The 22343-nt window shown below is 41.4% G+C and overlaps 1 protein-coding gene across 1 annotated transcript; it reads left to right on the top strand.

The window, feature by feature from the left end:
• The first annotated feature begins 16558 nt into the window (after positions 1-16558).
• LOC149218337 (uncharacterized) lies at positions 16559-20857 on the top strand. Its single transcript, XM_089386536.1, has 2 exons — positions 16559-17425; positions 17708-20857. The coding sequence occupies exons 1-2, from the start codon at positions 16559-16561 to the stop codon at positions 20855-20857; spliced, it is 4017 nt and encodes a 1338-aa protein (XP_089242662.1).
• Positions 20858-22343: the final 1486 nt, after the last annotated feature.

The raw sequence follows: 22343 nt of genomic DNA, 5'->3' as shown, positions 1-22343 counted from the left end.
AAGCCCTAAAGCTTCACTCCCTCTGTCCATCTGTACCACAATCCATACTGAGATGTGCCTTTGAGGTATCTCAGCACATGCTTTGCTGCCTTCCAAAACAGCTTGGTAGGCTGAACCATAGCTTGACTCAGCTAGTTCACCGCAAAGCACAAATCTGGTCATGTGTTCACTAGATACATCAATGAACCCACAAGCTGCCAATAAACAGTAGTAGATACTACCTCACCTGAAGTAGCATCCTCCTTCCTCCAGTTACCAGTTAGAAGAGGCATCATGGGCTTGCACTTCTCCATGTGGAATCACCTGAGTATCTCATTGGCATACTTTCCTTGAGACACAAACACTTCCCCATCCTTCTGCCACACTTCCATGCCTAGAAAGTAGTACATAAGACCCATGTCCTTCATCTTGAACTCTCTTGCAAGGTCCTTCATGTAAGACTTTATCAAATGATCATCACCTCTCAATATCAGATCATCAATGTAAAGAACAATGATCAATGGCTTACCCTCTACCATGATGTGGTAAAGGTTCGCATTTGCTTCACTCTTGGTGAAGCCCAACCTAGTGAAATAGCTGTCGATCCTGGTGTAGCAAGCACGAGGTGCTTGCTTCAGCCCGTACAAAGCTCTCTTGAGTCGGCACACATGCGACTCACGATCAAAGGTCTCAAATCCTTCCGGCTACTCTATGTACACCTCTTCCTCAATCTTTCCATTGAGGAACACAATCTTCACATCCATCTGATGGATCTTCCAACCCATCTGTGTTGATAGTGCCAACATTGATATGATAGATGAGTACCTTGCTACAGGAGCAAAAGTCTCATCATAGTCGATCCCCTTGACCTGTGAGAAACCACGAGCAACAAAGCTTGCCTTATGTTTCTCAACACTGCCATCAGCTGCTTGCTTTACCTTGTAAAGCCATCGGGAACTCACCACTGACTCATCCTTTGGTCTTGGGACAACATCCTAAACATAGTTCCGAACGATGGAGTCGTACTCCTCCATCATTGCATCAAACCAGACTGGTTGTTGCACTGCTTCCTCAAAGGAAGAAGGTTAGGTCTCTACACACTCCCCAACTAGGGCCATGTACCCAGTGTACCACTCAGGTGAGCTCCTCTGTCTGTGCTGAGAAGATGGTTGTCCCACATTCTCTCTCGCATCCAACATCAATCTGTCAACTTCCCTTGAGTGTTTTTGCCCATCTCTGGAAGACTCTGCATGAGTGGATGTCTCCACTCTCAGATCCTATGCATGCGGCTACCCTGCATCAGTCTGAGGCTCCTCCTCCTTAGGAACTAAAAGTTCCTCCTCTGCATGCAACTTGAGCTCCCTCTCAAGAGACACTCGCATGGCTTTCTGCTCGTCGAACTTCAAATCTCTACGTATCACTATCGTCTGACTGGTAGGCAAGAACACTCGATAGTTGTGGGGTATATCAGTGTACCCCACAAGTATCCCCAACTCAGTTGTTGATCTAGCTTCTTCCGGGCTTCTTTGGTCACATGGAAATAAACGGATGATCCAAAGATCTTGAAGTGACTCACATTTGGTCTCTTCCCAGAAAAGGCCTCCACTGGTGTCTTCATTCCCTGTATACAATGCGGACTTCTATTCTGCAAGTATACTGCTATATTGCATGCCTCAGCTCACAAATGAAGTGGTAGGCTTTGGTCATGCAGCATCGCCCGAGCTGCTCCCACAATCGATCTATTCTTCCTTTCGGCCACCCCATTCTACTGTGGGTTATGGGGTGTCGTCAACTCCCGTTTAATTCCTTCTGCTACACAGAAGTCCTTAAACTATTGGGAGACATACTCTCCACCATTGTCACTTCGCAAGGCCCTTATTTTCTTTCCAGATTCTTTCTCTGCCAAGGCTTTGAACTCACAAAACCTTGAGAAGGTTTGATCCTTCTTCTGCATGAAGTAGATCTAACATCTATGCAAAAAATCATCAACAAAAATAACATAGTACCTTTGTTTAGCGGTGGAGGCTGTAGAGAATGGTCCACACACATCTGTATGAACTCGCTCCAGGATTGCTCCAGCTCTATTGTCTCGATCCTGAAAGGAAGATTTTTCATAATTACACAAGGTACAACCTTTGCATGTATCCATTTGCTCCAATTTTCCCTTGGGAAGTCTGATAGAAATCTGCTGCATGATCTTCAAGGCCCCATGGTGCAAGTGTCCCAATCTTCTATTCCATATCTCACCAATATCTTGGCTTTGCACCAACTCTGCTTTTGAACTCAATGCAGCACAGTTATCTACCTCTAGCTTGTAGAGATTCTTTACTCAAATCCCAATCCTCTTGGTCTGTCCAGTGCCGATAGGCCTCAGGAATGCCTTTCCTCTGCTAAAGACTACACCATAGCCTTTCTCTTCCATGCATAGTGACGGACATAATATTCTTCTTCAGACTAGGCACATACTTTATATCAGTTAGGGTGAGAGGAGCTCCATGCTCCCTCTGAAACACAACCATACCTTCGCTTGAAGCATGGTACTTTCCATCATCGCCCATCTCTATGTGCATCTGGAGGTCCTTCTCCTCCAAGGTAGTGAAAAGACTCTTGTTGCCGGTCATGTGGAATGAAGCTCCACTGTCCAGGTACCAAACACACCCCACCATCAATGAAACCATACATGCGATGAGGGTGAAATCCAATTCGAACTGTGAGGCTAGTGACTCACCATTTGATCCCTTCGAGAATCCCTTCTTGGATTTCTTCTGGGGACAATTCGTAGCATAATGGCCCACCTAATGACAATGAAAGCATTGCACTTTCTATTTGTCAATCTTCTTCCCACCAGGGGAAGAACTGGATTTGGAATGGGATGCCTTCCCTTTCCCTTTCCTCACCTTATTCGCTAAGGCTAGATTTTATTCATCATCTTTCTTTGATGAAGATCCATCTCTGGTGCTTCTTCTTATCTCCTCCTACATTTGATTCGACCATAGTCGTTCCCAATCTGGCAGTTTCTCTCTTCCATTTACCGAGTCTTGGTAGCTATGCCAGCTCTTAGGAAGACCAAGGAGAGTAAGACTCACCACGTCATCATCGATTGTCATGATCCCTACACTTCCAAGCTCATCCCTGCAGGTGGTGAGCTTGTTTAGATATGTAGAGATCGTGTCACCCTTTTCACACTTGATTTTCTGAAGCTTGTCTTTCAGTGCCAGCTTCCTCTGATCGCTACTGTTCTGATAGATCCTTCAATGTTTTCCACATTGAAAGCATTGTCTCCTTCCCATGGGGACTCGAGACCTCCCATGGAGACTTGAGACTATGTGGTCTAGAACTCCCTCCAGAAGAATCCTCCTCGCTCTAGCCACACATTTCTTCCATTCCGCCAATTCTTGGGCATCAGCAGCTGCTGGCTTGGGGACTTCTTGATCAATGAAGTCCTTCAAATCATTGTCCTCTAATACCACTTCCATGTGATCCTTCCAGGCTATATAATTCGAGCTACCATCCGAGGCATACTTGAGTCTCAAACTGTTGAACGCCATTGGTGAAATTTTAGATGTGATGAGAATTCGAATTCTATAATCAGGGACTTCAAACTTCGCCCTTCTCCCTTTTTCATATATTTTTCTTCTCTTTGATCACCTTTGCTCTGATACCATGTAGAATTTCCCACTGTAGATCACCTGATAATGCGATATACTAAAGAAAAACACTTGATCTACTTCTACAAACAAACTTGCGGAAGCTTAATCTATTTTGAGCAAGATCAAATAGAACACATATAACAGAGAATGAGAAATCAATCACACATGAACACAGAAGAATACTCTGGGGAAAGCCTTAGCTAAAAACCCTGATCTTTGTATTATCATATAAGTGGAAATATGTCATAATTACACAAAGCTTTAGCTCACAATCTATCCAGCTCTCAGTACAATCCCTCAATGCTGCTCATAGACTAGATAGACACAACATATGCCTTCCTTCAATCCTCCAAGCCTCATATTTCCTTGCATAGTTTCTCCTGGGTCCTCTGGCTACCACCTGTGTGAATTCACCTCTCATGCAACTCTCCAAACTCAGAAGTAACTGTGCAATCTCCAAGGAATGAATTCCTTCTGCATGCAAGAGATATCCTCAATGGAATATTCCTACAACTGATAGTACACTGTCCCATCATCTGATCTCAACTGGGTCTCTAATTGAACTGACTTGCATGAGTTATTTATGAGAGAATATTCAGTTATCTGAAGTGCATTAGTTACATGCATGCATGCATTAACTAACTGAACTCACAATTAGTTCAACAAACTGTTGGAACTAATCTAAATGGACTTAACTCAGTTAACTGAGCTAACTAATTACAACTCAAAGTACAACTCATCCTCATCTCCTTAATCAAGGAATAACTTCCTCAGTCAAAGGGGAAACTGTTGCATGTCTTCACATAGACTTCATGTTTGATTTTCTCCAACTAATTAACTCAAGATGAATTAATTAATTATTTTACAAATAGCTGCTAAGATCAAATTCGAATTTTAATTCTCAATTTTAGTTCAGAGACTAACTAAAATTGGAATGTATCCCAAAATGCTATTTATAACAATGTTATTTTTAGCACTTATATATTTAGCATTTCTTGTTGCTATTTTCAACAATGTATTTGTTTATTTAGTTCAATTTCTGTCATTGGCATGGGTTTTGCTTGGTTTGACAGTGGTTTCAACCTTGCCTTTCCATTTTCTGGATAGCCATCGTGTGATGGGATCCTTTTTTGGTTGAGCTTTGGATTGGCAGAAGGTTTTGGAACCAGGTGGGATGGTCTCAGGAAAATTCCCAAGGGTTGGTTGTGGAGGTGGTTTAAACTCCAGGAAGTCCTCGATAGGTGGGTGGAGATAGGAAAACTCCTCAAGGTAATGGTGAAGAAACTCTGAGGCATCCAAGCTTGTTTGGGTTTCATGATCTCTTAATCGGTTTTGGCGAGATTGCGATAGCTTGAGGGTGGAGGTGGTTTAATCTTTGGGAAGCCCTGGTTGGTTTATGTCTTGAGATCCCACATTCATGCTTGGAGTACAACACAAGGGTGATTGGCTAAAAGAATGATTTGGTTCAGCCCAATCTACGAACAGGTGGTATGTGGAAGTCCTAGACTCGGTTGGATTTTTCATAATTTAATAAGAGCTAATTTCCCATTGTAATCTATGATCACTTGTACTTGTTATTATGGTGATTTTATGGTTATCATTTCATGGTTAATAATTTGGTTATATGCTGATTATAAGCATGGATATGTAGTGTGCTCTAGCTATGGCTTTGTTAAGGATTTGATGAGTATTTGATGGTTAATGAATGCATGGGCTAACAAGTGTTATTGTAGCTATTATGAGAGGGAATTAGACCTTATTGGTGATTCTCAGATAAGTTTCAGACTCCTATGATCAAATATCCATTCATAACCTATAGCTTACATGTTCAACATATGTTTGACGAAATGAATGTCATGGTTAGGCTTGGTTAGGTGTCATTCTTGTTCAAGTTTTGTATGAATAACATCATCCTTATGTTATTTATCTTTCTAAAAAGTCTTAGGAATTTTTGGGTAGGGGTCTAGAGGCTAGCCTGGAATTATGGCTCAAATCTTAGGATCGCAAGCACTAAACTGAAAATTAAGGTCACAACCACATGGACCAAGGCTTGTGAGCATGGTTGGAGGCCTTCAACCACATGCAAGAAGTGTTAAGGGTGTGGTTGGGAGTCTATATGACTGAAACAAAGTTCCAACTTAGGGATTGAACACATGGGGTGTTTCTTCAGCTCCTGGGTGATTTGTAGTCTCTGTAGGATGTCAATTTGTGGTCAGTAAATTTTAGTTGTAGGCCCCACTTCCTTAACTAGAGCTAGGAGGTCGAGTCATATCATAGTGGTATTCCTTTCATATTTACCTGAAGGGCTTATAAAAGTGGGTAAATGTGGGAGGGGGTGTTATAGATTGGTATCAGAGTGGGTTTCCATTCTCTTTGGGTGATATCTAATACCATAAGGTAGTATCAAAGCATGGTTCAAATACTTGGACTGGATGGGCTAGATGCATGTCATTATGCATGCATTGTCATGGTTATGGTTGTCATACATGAGGTCATTGTATGCATTAGTGTTATCATACATGATGTCAATATATTGATATGATTATGCATATATATGTATCATTCTAATTTGGATTGATTGTGAAAATGAGATAGCCTCCCTTGAACTTCACTGAGGTATGTTGATTATGTTTATATTTAGTTTATGTGACATGGCATGTTTGCAGGAACAAGAAGAAGATCACAGATGAATAGTAAAATGGTGGATTACAGTTCGTGAGACCTCCTTATAGATTAGATGAGCAACCAAGAGATGAGTACTCTCCTGACATAACAGATATTTTGAGACGTTTGAAGACAGAGATCAGAAATTGTAAAGCAGATAATGACTGAATCATTCAGTGATAGGAAAGACTTTCCAGGGCACATGAAAAGAAAATAGAAGTCAATGCAGTTATCCTTCAGAGTTTTTCAGCTTTGTAGATACAGGGACAACCACTGATCGATTATGGATAGGTGGAAGGGACTAATGGAGGATATGGTAGTAGGTCTCATGGATGGCATAGGTTGGATAGGGATGATACAGTCAAATATGGTAGGTTCTTGGATACACCTGATAGGAGAGGTAGTGGTTATGGGTTCTACTCTAGTTCTGGTTCAAATAGGTATCATGGTCATCATTAGTATCATTCTTATAGGAGGAATGAAAGGGGATAATTTCCAGACGATTTCAAGAAGGCCGCTTGGAATGAAGAAGTCCTTCGACCTTCATGACTACATAGAGAACATGAAGGCCAGGATATCTATTTTCAATATCAAGGGAAAAATAAACATCTGCTGGGAAGATGTGAAGTGTGTAAAAGGAATTAGGACAGAGGAGTTGAGTTTGCATGAGTTCAAGAGACTCTTTAGGAATATGTGCTTGTTAGAGAGGTACTATGATGGTAAGGACAAGGAGTTATATGAACTAAAGATGGGATCTATAACAGATGAGGAGTACACAATTAAGTTCCTAGAGTTTTTGAGGTATGTTCCTTACTTCAAGGACGAGAAGATGAAATTTCAAAGATTTATCAATGGACTACCATTGGAATTCAAGGATCAGATTGAGTATGATGAGCCTTGGTCACTAGTTGAAGTTATTGGGGAGTTGAAGCATTGTTATGAGCAATGAAAGAATAAGTCTGAGCATAAGCGTGATTGGGAAGGGAATGATAATACTAAAGGGAAGTGGACATTGAAGCGAGAAACACCTCAAGATGCAAGTGATAAAGAGCATGTTTCTCCTTACAAGAAGTTTTATGCAGTAAAGAAGGGACATGGACCTAATCCTAGAGAATAGTAGAACAAAGGTAGTGGTAGGAATTGTTTCAATGTTGGATATGGGGCAAAGATCATCATAAGAAGGATTGTTCATTGTATTAGGATGGACAACCTCCGATCTATAGTGCTCAGGAGGCACAAATAGTTGGGGATGTGGGCCAAAGCATTCCTCAGATCTATACAACATTTGATGACAAGCAGGAGGATCACCAGACATCCATTATTGAGATGGAGGAAATCTCTTTTATTGTGTTATTTCCATTTTGATGGATCCTGGATCTAATTATAATTATGTTAATCAAAATATGGTGGATAAGTGTGGTTTGAGAAAAGAAGTGTATGCATAGTATTGGTTGGTGCAGTTGGCTACAGGTACCAAGGAAAGAGTTCATCATTGGGTAAGATATTATGCATTTGAGGTGAATGGTATGTCTACACCATCGCATCTAAATGTACTTCCATTGGGATCATATAGTATGCTTATGGGTATGGATTGGTTGCATCGTCACAAGACTAATATGGATTATTATGAGAAGGCTATAGACTATTTGGATGAAAATGGAGAGAAGAGAATCTTGTAGGGAAATAAGAAGCCTATGTCAGTGAGAATGATATGTAGGTTAAGCGCAATTGTAGGAAAGGGTGTGTAATGTTCGCAGTGACAAAGGTAAGGATGTTGAGGATACTGATGTCTTGAAGAGGTATCCAGTTTTGCAATAGTTTCAAGACATGCTCCCAACATAATTTTCGATGTTATTGCCTCATATGGAAGTAGATTTCTCTATTGAGTTGATACCAGGAGAAACACCAACATCAAAGGCATCTTATAGGATGAGCACTCTAGATTTAGTGGAACTTAAGTTGCGTCTGAAGGAAATGCTTGACAAGGGATACATTAGGCCAATTTTGTCACCTTGGGGTGCACCAATGTTGTTGGTGAAGAATAAGGATGGTACTCTTAGGTTGTGTATTGATTACAGATCATTGAACAAGGTGATGATCAAGAATAGGTATCCATTTTCATGGATTGATGACTTGTTTGATAAGTTGAAGGGAGAAACAATGTTCTTGAAGATTAATTTGAGATTAGGATATCATCAGGAACACATAAAAGAAGAGGAAATTTGCAAGACTGCTTTCTGGACCAGGTATGAACATTATGAGTTTTTTGTGGTTCATTTTGGTTTGACTAATGCTCTAGCTAGTTTCATGTGTTTGATGATTAGTGTGTTGCATCCTTATCTAGACAAGTTTGTGATAATATTCATTAATGAAATATTGATATATTCTAGGAATGAGCAACAACATATAGAACACCTAGCAGCAGTGTTATGATTATTGAGAGAGCATTAACTGCATTCCAAGCTTAGTAAGTGCAGTTTCTTTTAGACATAAATTCATTACTTGGGGAATGTTGTTTCCAAGGAAGGCATAACAGTGGACCTAGAAAATATAAAAGCTATCATGTTGTGGAAGTAGATTTAAGTAAAGGGCTGCCGGACCATATAAGGCTGATCTACAAATAGCAAAACTGGTTGCAAGTACTAGATTATGAAAACACCGCTTTCAGATGTAGGTTCTGTAGGCAGACAGGACACTTGCAAAGCTCATGTCCAGAAGCCAAGAAAGCAAATAGTAAAAAGAAGCAGAAAGGGAAGCAGAGGAAAGGATGGCAATTTTCACCCCCAGATTCAGAGGACGAAGAATCAGAAGCAGCGGAGGAAGAGATCCCTGCAGAGAAGACCGAGGTATCTCAAGAAATGGAGAATCAGAAGGGAACCACATCAGACAACAAGGCAGAGATGACAAGCGTGGATCCTAGCATGGGAGGCATCAAACGGCACCACCACTCAGATACTTCAGATTCAGACAAAGAAACTGGCCCACAGAATGCAGAAACACAGTTAGTCATTGCTTCGATCGAGCCCACTCAAGGAGAGTGGCGTAAGGTCGAAAAGAAAAAGGGGAGAAAAACTTGAAGCGTGAGTCTTACTCACAGCCGGAATTCAGTTTTTTGCCTCTTTCTTTCTCTATCCTCTCTTCTCTTTTCTTATTCTTTGTGCACGTTAGTCTTCTAACGTTGCGTGGGGTGCGAAAGCACTCGGGCCTCTGTGGCAGCTCACGGAATGCTTCATTGCGTCTGCTAGTGTAACTTTTCATTATCTTTTTAATAAAAAGTTACCGTTTTTTTCCTTGGAAAAAAAAAATAAAAGCTATCATGGAGTGGGAAACTCCTAAGAATGTGGACAAGGTTAGATCATTCATGGGACTAGCATGTTACTACAGGAAGTTCATCAGGAACTTCTCATGGATTTCCTACGATATTACATCATGTAGAGGAAAGGAAAGAAGTTTGATTTGACAAAGAAATGTTCATCTAGTTTTAAGTAATTGAAGATTTTTCTTACAAACTCTCCAGTTCTAAAGATTGCAAATCTAGATAAAGAGTTCGTGGTGTGTACAAATGCTTTCAAAAGAGGACTTGGTGGAGTCCTTATGCAGAAGGGACAGGTAGTATGATACAAGTCAAGGAAACTAAATGAGCATGAGAAAAACTATGTGACACACTATCTTGAATTAACAACTATAATTCATGCATTGAAGGTGTGGAGACACAATCTTCTTGGCAGGAGGTTTATTCTGATGAGTGATCATAGTGGCCTAAGATACTTGTTTGACCAATCTAATTTGAATTCCAAGCAAGCTAGATTGATGGACACACTTAGTGAGTTTGACTTCAAGATCAGGTATATCAAGAGAAAGGAGAACAAGGTTGTAGATGCTCTTAGTAGAAGAGTGCAAGTGAATCACATTGCAACAATAAGCTCTTATGGGACAGATTTGTAGGAGTGGATCTTTCAAGGAGGGGAGCAGGATGATAGGTCCCAGCAACTTAAGCAGAGGTTACAAAAATAGAGTTCAGGTGATAAGGATGTGGATTATCATCTCACGACAGATGGTTTGGTGAGATTCAGGGACATGCTTTATGTACGAGATGATAGTGAACTCTAGAAGCTTATCTTGAGGGAATTTCATGTCAAGCCATATTCAAGTCACCTAGGATATCAGAAGGCTCTAATGGTTGTGAAGAAGTTTTACTATTGATTGAATCTAAAGAAAGAGGTAGTTGAGTTTGTGGCTAAATGTTTAGACTATCAACAAGTAAAATCAAAGTGTAAGCATCCAATTGGTCTATTGCAACTGATTTCGCTTCCAGAATGTAAATGGGAGGTCATTTCCATGGATTTCATTATAGGTTTACCGAAGACATCCAAACAACATGATTCCATTATGGTTGTGGTTGACAGGTTGACCAAGGTAGCTCACTTCATTCCAGTGAAGTCTACTAATTCAACTAATGAGGTAGCTCAAGTCTTCATCAGGGTGATAGTGAGATTCCATGGTGTCCTCAGAAGATTGTATCTGACAAAGATGTAAATTTTACTTCCAGGTTTTGGAAGGAGTTGTTTGTAGGTTTGGGGACAAATTTGGCTTTTAGTACAACCTATCATCCACAGACAGATGGACAAACAAAGAGGGTTAATGCGATACTTGAGGACATGTTAAGGATGTACATTATGTACTAGTAGAGGAGGTGGGAGGAGTATCTTCCATTGGTTAAGTTTTATTATAACAATAGGTATCATGAATACTTGAATATGAGTCCATTTGAGGCACTTTATGGGCACAATTGTAATACTCCCATCAATTGGAGTGATCCAGTGAGCATGGTGTTGATTGGACTAGACATGTTGGTAGAGATGAAACATGAAATGCAGGATATTAAGAAGAATATGAAGGCAACACAGGATAGAAAAAAGAGCTATCCAGATCAACACATTGAATTTCACAATTTTCAAGCTGGGGAGCAAGTGTACTTTCACATCAAGCCCAATAAGAGATCCTAGAGGATTAGATCATGTGCCAAGTTGGCACATCGGTATTGCGGACCTTTCGATATCCTTGAGAGGATTGGAGCAGTGGCCTAAAAAAATGCACTATTGGCGAGATCACAATAGCTTGAGGGTGGAGGTGGTTTAATCTTTGGGAAGCCCTGATTTTTTTTATGTCTTGAGATCCCACATTCATGCTTGGAATATGGCAAGACGGTGATTGGCTGAAAGAAAGATTTGGTTAAGCCCAATCTATGGTTGGGTGGTACGTGGAAGTCCCAAAATGGGTTGGATTTTGCATAAGTTAATAAGAGTTACTTTCCTATTGTAATCTATGAGCACTTGTACTTGTTATTATGATTGTTTGATGGTTGTTCTGTCATGGTTAATAATCTGGTTATATGTTGGTTATAAGCATGGATATGTAATGTGCTTTAGCTATGGATTTGTTTAGGATTTGATGAGTATTTGATGGTTAATGAATGCATGGGATAACAAGTGTTATTACAACTATTATGAGAGGGAATTAGACATTCTTGGTGATTCTTCGATAAGCTTCAAACTCCTATGATCAAATATGCATCCATGACCTACATCTTACATGTTCACCATATGTTTGACGAAATGACTGTCATGGTTATGCCTGGTTAGGTCAAGTACTTGTTCAAGTTTTGTATGAATAGCATCTTCCTTATTCTATTTATCATTCTAAGAAGTATCAAGCAGTTCTGGGTAGAGGTCAAGAGGCTGGCTTGGAATTGTGGCTCAGATCTTGGGACTATGGGCACTGAATTGAGCAATTTAGGTCACAAATGCCTGGAGCAAGGATTGTGATTATTGTTGGAAGCCTTAAACCGCATGAAGCCAGTGTCAAGGGTGCGTCTAAGAGTTTAGGTCACTGAAACAAAGTTCCAACCGAGTGATTGACCACATGGGGCGTTTCTTTAGCTCCTTGGTGATCTGTAGTCCCTGTAGGATGTCAGTTTGTGGTCAATAAGTCTCAGTTGTAGGCACCACTTCCTTACCTGGAGATAGGAGGTCGAGTCATATCATAGTGGCACTATGTTTCACATTTACCTGGAGGGATTCTAAAAGTGGGTAAATGTGGGAGGGGGTGTTGCATAATTAATTAATTTATATGTTTTCATTGTTAACATTATTAATTCATTTGTTTTTAGTTTTAGTTGAGTAATGATATTTGATTCTAGTTGAATATAGTTTTGATATGTATACCATAATTGTATATGGTTTTTTTAGGGTTGATATTACTTTATTAAGATGCTTCCTCTCCCTAAAATAATAGTCACTAAAAAAATTGCGATTAGTAGAGTTGACTATGGTGAAGTACTATAGACATTTACGTTAAATATATCACTATTATATCATAATACACACTAATATTCCATAAACCCCATAATACCTATAGTAATAGTAATAATAATGATTGATATTCTCAGCCATAACTACCTTTAGTTTCATATATTTTTTCATGTTTAATGATATTCTAATATTTAAGCACTAACCACTAACAATAATCATGGTCTCTAATTCATAATCCCTTGAAAAATAATGCATTGCCATTTACTTATTCATATATTTACCATAAAAATACCAAAATAAAAAAGAATTAATATTCAAATAACCTATCATTTTTTTTATTGATAAAGAAATTTAAACCATAATAATAAAAAATCAAACTAGAGCAATAAGAAAGAGTAATTACCTTAAAAAAGGATGACATACTATGAAAGGAACCACAAAATAAAATCTACGACATCGTGAATAACACCATGTTTATGAAAAAATACAATAGCACGGTACAAGAGCATGTAATCAACCATCACAATATTAGAAAACTTTGTCCACTCATACTTGATGTAACACCTCCATATTACAACTCAAGCTTGTGTAACACTTATCCATATTCCTCTTCACCACTATCCATGTCAATCTCATAGATGTTCTGCCCAACTCATTCTTATAGATGCCCGCTCCCTCGAGAATCCTTTCCTAATCATCCCCAATCCCAACAAGAAATTGTCACATCCACACAAAAAGCAACCACTCATCTACTTTGACAAGTCAATCACACCTGCTGAAGTGTTGTTCACACAATTGTTGTATGCACTAGTGATTATTGAGTATCCTCACATAGTTCTTTGTACACACTATTGTCTATTACCATTCAATTATTAGTACACATTACTGAAGTGTTCCTCAAAATATTGATCGTTGATTATTACCTTTATAATTATTAGTTCCTCCTAATATTGATTATTATAAAGTACATATCTGTGATAATTCGAGTGTTTTATGTGACACTTCATGGAATTAATGGAAAAGAGTAAAGATGTGATTTTCCGTTAAAATTGTGTTACGAGGCAGTGATACACAATTCTTAAAATTAATTATAATAATAATATAATTAATGTAATTGTTAAATCTATCAAATTTAATATATGGATTTACTTTTAAATTTCAATCACGTCATTTAAATTTTCTTCTTATAACTATGTGTATATGTTAATGATTAATTATGTAGATATATTATTATATCAGTAAGTTAGTAAGTTAATTAGTAAATATAAGAAGGTTTTTTTTTAGAATTTTTATTTAATTTAACTGAAATTTTATGAAAAGTTTTAATAGTTTAATTTTTCTAAAGGCGGCTTCCATTCTCAATCACTTACAATGAGGTTTGAATATAAAGCTTAGTGGACACTAAACCCCACACAAACCAACTAGTCTAGACCTCATGAATAAAATTTTGTTGAAAATTATTTATATCTTATTAATAAGAACGTTGACCTTTGAACTTTTTCCATTTTGACACATTATAAGACTACCTAAACCATTAGAATTTTAAAAAATAAGTAAATCAAGATGAAATTTTGCTTATCTAATTAAAAAAACAAATAAAATTTAAAAATTAAAGAAAAATAAAATATAAATAAACTCATCATAAAAGGGTTGATTTTGTTCCAGTATTAAAGAGGAAATCTATATTTTGGTCTAAAATCTTGCAGGATTCATTTACATTAATAGAATTGTAGATATCATATGTTTACATTACACAATTTAGTTATCATTTTGGTTTATCTATAGTGGTTGAGAGAAATAATTTTCATCCTCCCACCCATTAAATCTATATTTTGGTCTAAAATCTTGCAGGATTCATTTACATTAATAGAATTGTAGATATCATATGTTTACATTACACAATTTAGTTATCAATTTGATTTATCTATAATGGTTGAGAGAAATAATTTTCATCCTCCCACCCATAATCAACTCTTGCAAGTAACATGATGAATTTTGTTATAATATCTTTAAGCCTTTTTGTTGAATCTAATTGCACTATTGGTATTTGAAGTAATTGCAATTTCAACCAACATTATTTAATTCAATGTGATTTATTGTTTCAATGTGATTTAAAGTACTATAAATGAAAAATTACAAAGCATTAAATGTTTAACCTTCTAAAATTTTCTTTCGGGCAAAAGGAAAATGTGTATTTTTATTAATATAACATAAAATACATACTATAGATTCTCGTGGTGCTCATAAGTGTGTTCTTAGCCTATTATATGGCATTCTTATGCTCAATCCGTTATCACAAAAAATAAAGTGTTTTTATGTTCAATTGCACATGTAGCCTCTTGAAAAGATAAAAAATAATTCAAAGTAGTGCATTAATCATTCATTGAGTAAATAGTGAAAGCCCATCATTATACCAAACCTAATATAAAACACTAAAAATATTGAATTTTATGTCCATAATTAATGATTGTATTATGTAATGTGCTTATTTTCGGTTACTACACCTGCCGACCGGTAGCCAAGGTTAGACCGCGCATAGAACTGCCGGGAGACAAGATCGACAGTAGGATCCAGTTCATGACAGACCACGCAATCATTGGCAAATTCATAGGGTTCTGGCCAACAGAACGAGCCCTAAATGGATGGATTGCGGCAAAATGGAAGCCCAAGGGAGATGTCTCTCTCCAGCTGGGGCCGAAGGGCTTCTTCACTGCTATTTTTTACTGCCTAGAAGACAAATTCAGGATCCTCGGAGGGGGTCCGTATTTTTTTAACTCAGCAGGCCTATACATCACAAACTGGAAACCCAGATTCAACCCTGACAAGGAGGATCTCACATGGGCTCCGGTCTGGATAAGGTTATACTCGCTCCCCGACGAATACTGGGAAGAGGAAAGCCTGAAGCGCATAGGTGATGGAGTGGGACAATACATCAGAGCTTCGGAGGACACAAAAACCCGTAAGTATATATCCTACGCAAGGATCTGCGTCTTTATCCGTCTTAATGAAGCTCTTCCTGACTCAATAACCCTAGCCCATCGCGATGAGGAATGGACTCAAGCCCTAGACTATGAACATGTGCCGTTCAGATGTCGAAGATGCCATGCTATAGGGCATTTGTATCGGGACTGTCCTCTCATTGCAAAAGCTAGCCCGCTGGAAACCTCTGATCCTCCATCACATGATGGCTTTACCCAAGTCTCTTACAGAAAGCGCACGCAGAAAAAGCCCCCGAACGCCTCTAAACCCCAGCCTCCCAAATCCCACAACCCTGGATCCAAGAACAGCTTTGAATCTCTCAGTGATCTCCCAGAAGATCAAGTCCTACCTGACAATAACATCCATACCCGCCCATCCTCCTCCTCCCACCCCCCCCTCCAGCCCCCTTCCCAAGTCAAAAACCCCCATACAAATCCCGACCATCCTTAGCAGGCACCAGAAAGATCCAGAGAAAACTCCCATGGAAAAGGAGAAGAACGAGACATTGACTCCCGTAACAATCTCAGAGGGAACTCAAGAAGACACAGGTCAAGCTCAAATCATGGAAGTAGAACCTGAAAGCATAGATCTCCACGGTTTGGACATTATTGGATTGGAGCTAGCTTGTAGGAAAGAGGCGTATGACTCCATCTCAGAGACGGATCTAGAAAAGCTGGAAGAGGTAATATCCAGGGCCTTCCACCAACAACAACTAGGTATTCAACCTGGTAGTGATTGGGACAGCAACCAGCGACCGAAGGACTCCAAAAAAAGAGGGAGAAAGACAGATCTTCAGAGAACAATGGAGGTGGGCAAACTCCTGGTGGACTCAGGGAGATATGCGAAGCTCACGAAATACTTCAGCCCCACCCAAACCAGTTATCCATGAAGCTGATCTCCTGGAATCTAAGAGGGCTTAACAGCCCAGCAAAATCTAGGATGTTAAAAAACATGATCAAGTTGGAAAAACCGCAAATGTGTTTCTTCCAAGAAACCAAATGCAACAGTCAAACGCTAGGTCGAATACTATCAAAGGCCTGGCCAGGTTGCCGCTCAGTAGCCGTGGATGCAACGGGGGCTTCGGGAGGGCTAGCAATCGCCTGGAACACTCAGGCAATATCGCTTACTGACTTCCATGCCTCCCATCACCTCATTCAAGCTGCCTTTCACATTCTAGGCACCAAGGTTCATGGAAACTTGTCCAATGTCTACTTTCCTCAGGAAGGAGGAAGCAAAAAAGTGCTTCTTGATACCATTGAGGCGCTAAACGCTAACAGGCAGCATCCGCTTTGGATCGTTGCAGGTGACTTCAATATGATTACCAAAATCGAGGACAAAACAGGAGGACGATCCAGATTAGAACCTGAAGCAGAACATTTCAAGGATTTCATCCACAATGCCTCTCTCATCGATATGTCTTTCTGCAATGGAACCTACACTTGGAGTAATCACAGAGGAGGAAAGCACCAGATCGCATCTAAACTTGATCGCTTTCTGATTTCAGACAATGCGATCCATCTAGGCGGTGACTTCACTGCGGAGATTTTGGCACACTCGGGCTCGGATCACTGGCCAATAGCTCTGCATTGGCAGCGACCAGGGGACAGAACCAAAAAACCATTCCGCTTTGAGGGTTTCTGGCTAACGCATCCAGCATTCAAGGACTTCGTCAGAACCATATGGACCTCCTTTGTCCCACCAGAAGGCTCAAGGATGTACCAGCTACAACAGAAATTGCGATTCTTAAAAGGCCACCTTAAACGATGGAATCGGGAGACCTTTGGGAACATTTTCGAAGCACAACAGGAACTTAATCAGGAGCTCAAGGATCTACACCAGACAGTAATCAATACAGGGCACACGGAGGCAACCTTGAACAAAGAGAAGCACATCTACAATCAGCTCGAAGAACGAAGAAAACAAGAAGAAATTTACTGGAAACAAAAATCAAGAATCAGGTGGCTAAAAGAAGGGGAACGCAACACTAAGTTCTTTCACAACACCACAGTGCAAAGAAGAATGCATAACAAAATACCTTTCATCCAAAGCCCAGAGGGGACCAAGGAAGAAGAACATGAGAAGATAGAGGAAATCCTCATCAATCACTTCAAGCTGGTACACCAGGAGCAGACGGTGGATAGGAATAGTGCCATTGAGAAGATTACAAGCAACATCCCCAGGCTAGTCACAGAGGAGCACAACGAGCTGCTGATGCGCCCAATTCTCATTCACGAGGTAGACGAAGCAATGGCGCAGCTCAAAGAAGGTAAAGCCCCTGGCCCTGATGGCTTTACAACTACTTTTTTTCATGCTTTCTGGGACTTAATTAAAATGGAGGTCTGGCAAATAGTTGAAGAATCCAGGGCCCTTCGCTGGATGCTCCCCTCCCTTAACTCTACCTTTATAGCTCTAATCCCCAAAGAGGAAAACTCCATCACCCCTGATAAATTCAGACCCATAGCCCTCTGTAACGTCCTCTACAAGGTCATATCCAAAGTTATAGCGAACAGGCTCAAACCTCTGCTACCCATGCTCATATCTCCGGAGCAGTCAGGGTATGTTGAAGGCAGACAGATCATGGATGGTATCATCCTCACTCATGAAATCATACATTCGCTCAAGCTATCCAATCAAGCTGGTATGCTTCTTAAAATTGACCTCTCCAAGGCCTTTGACAAGCTCAGCTGGTCTTACATCCAGCATATGCTGAAAGCTTTTGGATTTTGTGACTCCTGGATAAGATGGATCTTGAGCCTAATTTCTTCCTCTCATTTCTCCATCCTCGTCAATGGCTTACCCTCCCGTCCCTTCAAGCCCTCCAGAGGTATCAGACAAGGCGACCCCCTATCCCCTTTCCTTTTTGTCTTAATGGCGGAAGGTTTAGGTAGGCACATCAAGCAAGCCCTTCACTCTAACCAGCTTAAAGGGATCTCCATCCACAGTACCTCAGCCTCCTCTCATCAGCAATTTGTAGACGACACCATGCTCTATGGTTATCCTTCAGCTCAGGAAGCCTCTAAGTTAAAAACCCTGCTCGACGACTTCTCAAAGGCCTCCGGCACTCATGTCAACAGCTCCAAATCTCAAATTTTTTTCTTCCATACCCCTCCGTCTGTAAAACGTGCTGTTTCCCGTATCCTGGGCTTCCAATCCGCTTCTCTCCCTTCCACGTATCTGGGAGCCCCCCTCACAGCCTCGGCCATAAAGCAGCCGGCATGGCGGGCCCTCTTGGAGAAGCTTGAGTCCAAGCTCAATCTATGGACCAATCGCTCCCTAAATCTAGCCAGCCGGGTTGTGCTTCTTAAGGCTGTCTTGCAAGCCATGCCTCTCTATCTTTTCTCCATCCTGGCTGCACCTAAGTGGGTTCTAAAGAGATTGAGAAACTTGCAGCGAGACTTTCTGTGGGGAAGTTCAGCCACCAATCGCAAATGGGCATTGGTCAAATGGGACACTGTATGTAAGCCCAAAAACAAAGGAGGAATTGGACTTCGGGACCCTGAGCACAGCAACACCATCATGACAGCTAAAATATGGTGGCAATGGGTAACCAGTCCAGAGAAGTTATGGGCCAAAATATGGACTGCAAAATACACCAACAACATGCCCCAAGCAGAGCTCATCAGGTTCACACCCACTATCAATGGGTCTCTTATATGGAATGCAGCTAAACAACATCATCAGCTCGTTCAGAAACACAGCTTTTGGGAAATACGGAATGGTCACAATGCTAGGTTCTGGAATGATGCCTGGAACCAGATGCCCAAACTCTCAAATGTTCTCCCTGCAACGATCATTCCTAGCAGCCAGGAGCAGCAGCAAGCCACGGTGCATCAATTTTGGGCGCAGGAAATGGAGAACGGATTCAGGAAATGGCAATCAGGCAATCGCATTACCAACAGCACTAGCCCCCAAGAGATAACAGCACTGGAGAGCGAGTTAAATAAAAGAAGAATCAGACATGAAAACAATGAGGACATCCTCAGATGGGGTTATCAAACTAAAGGCACCTATACCACCGCAGAAGCCTACAATCTGTTAGGCAACTTCCCCATCAAACCGGACCCTCTATGGGAAAGGATATGGAGCTTCAAAGCCTGGCCTAAAATATCACACTTCCTCTGGTTGGTTGGGCACAAGAAGATTCTCACTTGGGACAAGCTAAGGAAACGTAATTTTCACGGACCTTCCATATGCCATAATTGTTCTCAAAACGAGGAAACATTGCAGCATCTTCTGCAAACTTGCTCAATCGCCACTCATTTATGGGAAAAGGTAGAATTCAAATGCCAAAGGAGATGCAGGGAAGCTGACGGTATCATAAACACCATCCGTCAATGGCCGAAAAGACCTTACAAGTGTGAGATTCTCAACCACTTGTGGAATCTTATCCCGGGCATTCTACTATGGAACATCTGGAAGGAACGGAACAGGCGCATATTCAAAAATCAAAGCAGAACTAATGAGAACATCTGGAACAGCATACACAGCAATCTCCAAGAAACCATGCTGTTGAAAACATGGACCAAAGAGGATCTCCCCACAACAGACAACGAGAAAAACATCCTAGACAACTGGATGTTGCAGCAGCTACAAGAGCCCACCATGCATCAAACGGTGAAACGCAGAGACAAGGAGGATCATGGTTGGACTGCCCCACCCATCAACTCATACAAACTTAATTTCGATGGAGCCTCGAAAGGCAACCCTGGGCCAGCAGGATTTGGGGGCATCATAAGGAATCACAAAGGCTCACCCCTACAGGTCTACTTCGGCAACATAGGATGGGACACCAACAATTCGGCGGAGTTGGAAGGAATGTGGCAGGGGATCCTGGTAGCAAAGCGCCTCAATCTTCAACCGCTGATTGTAGAGGGCGACTCTCAAATCCTTATAAACATGGCTACTCGCATTCAGAATGGCTCTCAAGCCAGGAAGGTAGCTGACAGTTGGCGATTAGAGGCCAGACTAAGCAATATTGCTCATGAACTGCGCAATCACAATGCCCTCTCTTTCCATCACACCAAAAGAGAGGGTAACAAGATCGCTGATCTCATGGCAAACATTGGAGTAGACTGTAACCAGCCCTTCCTAGAAGGCAAACTGAACATCATCCTAAGCAACCAACAGAAACAGGAATGTGAAAGCATACTCCACAAGGATGCTGAATCCCCGGATGCGGGTGATGACGTGCCAAGGAGGGACGTGCCACATGCCCAGCATGTGCCGCCCCGTGGAGATCTTAATGAGCCTGGTCCGACCGCCGTCATAGCATAATGGTTCAGCAGATATGCGAGGGGAATTCATTGCAGAGCAGGAGTTCTCGATGGTGGCGCAGAATGCAGTTAATGCTCTGTTGCAGAGCAGGTTTAGAAATCGATATCAGCAAAGGATGTGGATGCATTGGAGAGTTAAGATCAGCCGGATGCGAGAGCAGAGGAATTGTGAGTCGGTGGATGCTAAGCCTCCTGCCGCAGTGCAAGCTCTGGTCTGCCGCTGCAATTCAGGCTGTGGCCGGAAGCAGGGGAGGCAACTCGAAGGATTTCTGGTTCAATTGGAAGCAAGACGGGTCAATTCGTGTGCAGAAGGAGGGTGCTCAGAAATTTCACGGGTGTGGGCATTCGTGGGTGACATGGCCAAATTGCGGGAACGACAGCCCAGCAGACGAGGACCAGGGAGAGGTTCTTCCTCTCGAACCCCTGCAGCAGACGAACACCACCATTGCTGCTGCTGCTACTGTCATAGGAGAGCAAGAGCCACCCAACTCCCATGTGGACAATTCCTGGAGGTTGGCAGCTCGAGCGAGGGAGGGCCATTGTTGCCAGCGTTTGGCTCGGTGGTGTTCACTCTGGGAGGCTCAATGGACAACACAGGCGTCAAAGCCCACATTTCTGTCCTTTTTACAAAAATCCCTGAAGAATTCGGTGCTGGAACTCCTGAGGGCACGGCGGAGAAACCTCCAGAAGGTTCGGGCAAGGATGCAATGGAGAGGCCACCAGGAAGTTCGGGCAAGGAAAGCGCTGGCAAGGAAGGCCTTGAGGAGCTGCCACCGAGCGAGCCAGACAACTTGGAGAAGGAGACAGTGCAAGGCACCTCACCCGACTTGGGGCCAGCACCCCCGGGCATGGATGAGGATAAGTGGAAAGCGATGTGGGAAGGAGTCCCGGAGGGAAGGGGATGGTGCTATGTGGTGGAAGACCCAAGCCTCTGCGAGGACCAGGATACTGAGCCCCGGCTCCACACAGTTCCTCCTCTCTCCACCAGAAAACAGAACTAAAGCTCCTGCGGGTATGTCGGTTCCGGATTCTACTGTGCTTGATGGCTGGCAACTTCTGCGTCTGTCTGGTTGGCAATTTCTGTGTCTATCTGTTTGGTTTATGCATATCGAGTCTAGTTTCAATTTTGTTTCTTGTTGGGTTCAGTTAGACAATGTCGAAAGCCCCTGCGTGGGCAGTCTTGATTCTGCTCAGAGTAATGAGGCCCCTTAGCTTGCTGACTCTCACTTCTTCTGGGCCTCCAGAAGCAACTCGTTTTGGGAGAAACTCTGTTAGTTTGGCTGGTTATTTTGAAAGTTTTGTCGGTGCTGCCCCTGCGAGGGAGCTTCTGGTCTTAAAGTTAAATTATACAGGGTGCAACTGCTGGCCCTGGAATGTCTGCATCACTGTCTGTAAAGTCTTCTTGTAAATATAATAGAAAAATTTAGCTAGTCTTTTAACGACAAAAAAAAAAAAAAACATTGAATCTTGAATATTATGTGATTAAT

This window comes from Pinus tabuliformis, chromosome Q (genome assembly GCF_031772625.1).
Source record: "Pinus tabuliformis cultivar Carrire ecotype Pingquan chromosome Q, CPIR1, whole genome shotgun sequence".
Lineage (NCBI taxonomy): Eukaryota > Viridiplantae > Streptophyta > Pinopsida > Pinales > Pinaceae > Pinus > Pinus tabuliformis.
The sequence above is the reverse complement of the archived record's forward strand: the minus strand, read 5'-3'. Positions and strand labels throughout refer to the sequence as shown.